The 5035-nt window shown below is 36.6% G+C and overlaps 1 protein-coding gene across 1 annotated transcript; it reads left to right on the top strand.

Moving 5' to 3' along the window:
• Positions 1-3716: 3716 nt before the first annotated feature.
• Positions 3717-4334, top strand: LOC145676765 (uncharacterized). Its single transcript, XM_081747573.1, has one exon. It carries the CDS (start codon positions 3717-3719, stop codon positions 4332-4334), a length of 618 nt encoding a protein of 205 aa, XP_081603699.1.
• Positions 4335-5035: the final 701 nt, after the last annotated feature.

Below are 5035 nucleotides of genomic sequence, written 5' to 3'. Positions count from 1 at the left end.
TCGCGATAAAGTTTGCATCATATACCACCAATGACAATCATTGTTTCCCTCTCCTTTGGCCAGCTGGTCGTCTTTCACCGATAAATTTCGACGTATCTGTAGAATTACGACTCAGTTGCACAGTTTACGACAGTGTGTAATGAGAATCTTGTGCACCTGTTGTTTTTCGTTTTTCTGAGGATATAGATAGTACGTGAGGTAAGAAATGTTTTCGTTACAAAACTAAGTTATTCTAGAAGCTGTACAGTATAATTTGTCAATAACTGGAAAGTATTAAATTAAAAAATAAATTTTAAAATGTGGTCGGAATTTGGCATTTTTTCTTTCCCATGCAAACCAATTGTCGACCAAGGGTGGTCGATTATTGGATTATTTGAGAGGGCGCCAAATTGCTTCAAATTATTTCCTGTTTGGTATTAAGGTCTGTTTTTCAACATGCATGTATAAAATTTTTGATTTCGTGACATATTCTAAAAATCTACCGCCTCTTACTCGTGTTGGTCGACTATTGAAATATTTCTTGCCACCTGTCGACCGCACTGTTTCATACTATGTTTCGGGTTTTGCTGACTGGAATTTATTCAGTAACTTAGTTGAAAGTTTCTTTTTATGACGATCTACTATTTCAATGTGAAACCAAGTTTTCTTTTTCTTTTTTTTTTACACGAGAACAAGAAGCCCTCCTCGCTGGTCTAATGGGTAGCACCCGTGCCTTTGGTGCTCTGTGTCCCTGGTTCAATTCGAAGCAGGAGAGCATAGAACGAATTAAAGCGGTTCGAATATTACTATAAACTGTAGGTCCACGTCTTTACATAGTCTCGATGCTAAGAAGGGACGTTAAACCATAATAAACAAAGAAATAAGCAAATAAACGAGAACAAGAAGGGTTTCCTGTACGTCTACCACGTCTCCCTGAATGTGAGAAATAATAATAATTTCTTGGAGGCATGTACCAGACACGTTGTCCAGTGCCTAGCCCATGGGCGGCGATTAGGGGGGGCAAGAGGGGGCAGTTGCCCCCCCACTTTTTTGAAGAGACGCCCTAATTTATATAATTTCATTTGGAAATGTAAACAGGGTGTCTACACAATTTGGAGAAAGGATCTTTGACTTTTCCCTGACTTTCCATGACGAAAGTTCCAGATTTCCCTGACCCCTAAATAACTTAAAAATATAGAAAAAAAAAAGAAAGAAACTCAAGCCTCCACACTCCCCATAGTTGGCCTTGTTCTCTTCCACTTCTGTTTCTTTCTTTTTTTCAATTTCTTTCCAAAGGAATGTAAATTTACAAACATATGCATTAGGCCGATATTGATTAGGCCTAAATATTACACAAAATGTAAAGTTACAAACGAAAGTGTGCAGTATACAGAGTACTTAAGATATGAAAAAATACACATTATATGCTTACACATTATAATGCCAATTACACAGCATTATAATATTGCCTATAGTAATAAACAGTTCATATATGATTTTACTGATTATTAAAAAAATACACACAGACACATATACTTTTGCTGAGACAGCTGTTAAATGCAACACATTTAGAAATTTGTTTTCATCCTTCCTAGCATAGTTTTCTTCTCATTGATCTGAATATCCTTCTTGATATCTCCGCAGTTTAATTTTATTTTCTTCTTCCTCCAGCTCCTTTAGTTGTTGCTGAATCTTCCGTTTCTCTCTCCTCTTCTCGTCTCCAGCATTTATTTCTCTTTTCTTTTCCAGATACACATGGTATTGTCTCATTGAACTTCTCACTGAATTTATCATACCTCTTGTAATTATTAATCCCGATGATCCAGCTATTCTCATCACATATGACCCGTTGAGCCACCAGAGATTCTTCTTGTAAGTTGTCAACAATGGGAATTTTATTTATTGTGAAACCACTTTCAAAAAATGCGTTTCCGTGAAAGAAGATAAAACACAATTTCATAACTGCCCGTAAGTCAACGAAGTTCTTCCCATTTCCTAAGACTAAGTAAAAAAACTCATCAAGTCTAATACAATCTCTATCATTGGCTTTGAATTCATTCGAGTGTTCTTTAAATTCTTCATTCTGAGCTTTTACTGTGAGCTGGAGATAATATTTCTTCGCGTTCTCAGCCACTTGTTCAGATATCCTCTTGGCACCATGCAATTCTTCTAGAAAAGCGTCTACTCTTTTGAGCAAATATGCCAGGATGCAGTTAGATATGTGTTTTTCGCAGAAAATTAGTTTCAACAACTATATCAGAGAACACTACATTTTGCATCCAGTAACAGTAAAGAAGTCAACCCTATTTCATAAATTCAGTAATTGAACATCGGACCTAAATCGATTTTTCCCTGACTTTCCCTGACCAATCTGCCATTTCCCTGACTTCACCTGACACATTTTACTTTTCTGACCTTTCACTGACTTCCACTTATTTACAAGAATGTGAACACCCTGGTAAAGGTTTTGTATGTGTTATTGGTTCATACAAAAAAAATAAATAAATAAATAAAAAATAAAAAAATGGTGCCATATGATATTTGCCGTTGTGTGAGTACGTATTGGATATTTGTCTTCCCGTGGAGTTAAGAAAGCTACAGGAATTGTGTTTTAATTGCAATTCAAAGCAGTTAATATTGCAATTGCATATTTCCTTAAATGTCATAGCATATGCTTGCAGTACTTACTGTATTTCATTTTCTAAGAGTAAAAACATTCATTTAATGGCATGTGTGGAATTAAAAGTATAAGTTGTTCATTAATTGTCAGTTTTAATATAATTTCTGCAAAACAAACATCATTATTCATTACTATGATTAATATTATCCTTTCTATTTATTTGTTTTGCAAATTTGTTATTAAATAATCTGATCACACAATTTTCAAGACAGAATTGTAAGATATTCATGAGCAAGGAATCAAATCTCTTCTTGTACTTTCGTTGTTTAAGAGTATAAAGGGCTAGGTACCTACCTGTATTGCTCTTACGAATTTACTTAATAAAACAGAAATACGATATACGGAATTTTAAGTGAAAAAGATATTATCCTATTAGTTATGCAACCTTTCATCAACCATTGTTAGAAACAACCAGGAAATCTAACATTGATATACAAGTGTTAAGATCATGTTTGCCTCCCCACTTTTAACGTCCAACCGCCGCCACTGGCCTAGCCTGCTGGATTACGAATTGGGAATGGAGAGATGTGCGGGTTGAAACCCCAATGCCGGCCCTTCTGACAGGTTTCTTAGGGGTTTTATCAGTTATACCAGGCGAATGTCATGATGTTACCTACATAATAGGCTCTGGCCGACACCTTTCCTCATCCTTCTCCCTCCCTATCCCGTCCTGTGCCACAAATGCTTAAAGGACATAAATAAATTCAACAAAATTCAAGTAAGTGTTAAAGTATGCTGCTTTGTAATAAAGACCTGGGTTCAATTTTCCATGGGAATACAATTGGTTCGGAGTTCACGTTAAACTCTAGGTCTCACGTCCTTGGGACGTCATCATCATCCGATTAATGGCAATAAAAAATATCGATTCACTCGGCTCAGGTTTTTTCAGGTCAGAACCTGCTTTCGGGAAGAACACTGAAATATTAAGATTATCAATATTGAAAAACAACTTTTGTTAATATATTCTTGATTACTTCTGCTTTATAATATAGTAATGCATTTTGTTGTTAGAAATATGGCGAAGCATTTTTAATTTTATGTATTTTTGACAGATAGCATGGCTCCGGGGTATAAAAGAAAATTTTTCCGCTATTTGGAATTTGATATGCAGTGCGCCTTAGAAGCTGTAAGAACAAAACAACTTTCAGTTCGTGAGGCCTGTAAAAGGTTTGGTATGCCAAAGACACCAGTTTTAGACAAATTACATGGACGGGTACCAGAAACAACTGGGAAAATGGGACGCTGTACTTATCTCAGTGAAACAGAAGAAGAAGCCCTTGCAAACTGGCTTATTGAACTTTCTCAACGTGGTTTCCCCAGAAAGAAGCATAACCTCTTAAATTCAGTACAGAAAATAGTTTTAGACGACAAACGCAAAACACCATTTAAAAACAACAGACCTGGGCAGAAATGGTATGCATCTTTCTTGAAGAGACATCCAAATATTGCAGTGAGGACAGCTGAGCCTATCAATGTCTGCCGAAGTTTCGTAAAAGAAGAATATATACGTTCGTGGTTTCATGATCTTAAGACCTACCTCACCAGTACGAACAATCTTTCCATTCTAGAAGATCCACGTAGAATTTTTAATGCGGATGAATCTTCTTTTCAGTTGTGCCCATCATCTGGAAAAATTTTGGGACCAAAAGGCTGGAAGAATATTTATGAGGTTTAAGATAAGGAAAAGGAAACCCTTACTTTTCTAGGAACATTTAGTGCTTCGGGAGAAACCGTTGGTCCAATGATCGTTTATCCATACAAGTCGCGAGTACCCAGAGATATTGTGTCCAATATTCCCTCTTCGATTGTGATAGGACGATCCGAATCTGGCTGGATGATTAGTGAGACATTCTTTGAGTGGGTCGCCAATGGTTTCAATAAATGGCTATTAGATCACGATGTACCTAAGCCTGTAATACTTTTCATCGATGGTCACAAAACTCACTTAACTTGTGAAGTAAGCAAATTTTGTGACAACAACGAGATCATATTGTATGCCCTGTACCCTCATGCAACACACATCTTGCAACCATGCGATGTATCCGTCTTTAAGGCGTTAAAAACAAATGGAAATTCGTTGTACGCAGCTATCTAACGGAAAATAATTTATCTTCTATTACAAGAGTTCAGTTTGCACCACTTATTGCAAAGGTCCTAGCAACAGCAGCACACCGTCAAACAATAAAGAATGGGTTTCGCAAATGTGGACTGTATCCTTTTAATCAGGACGCTGTTGACTACACAAAATGCATCAAGAGTGTATGTGAAAACATAGAAAGTACTTCCACTCAGCCAAATGTTAGTGAAGAAGACCTTCGTACTGCAGAAAAGTTATTACTGTGTACAAGGATGAACTTCAAAAGGCTGCGGTTGACT

This window comes from Thermobia domestica, unplaced genomic scaffold, assembly GCF_964235325.1.
Source record: "Thermobia domestica unplaced genomic scaffold, izTheDome1.hap1.1 HAP1_SCAFFOLD_360, whole genome shotgun sequence".
Lineage (NCBI taxonomy): Eukaryota > Metazoa > Arthropoda > Insecta > Zygentoma > Lepismatidae > Thermobia > Thermobia domestica.
Note: the sequence above shows the minus strand (reverse complement) of the source record. Positions and strands in the feature narration are given on the sequence as shown.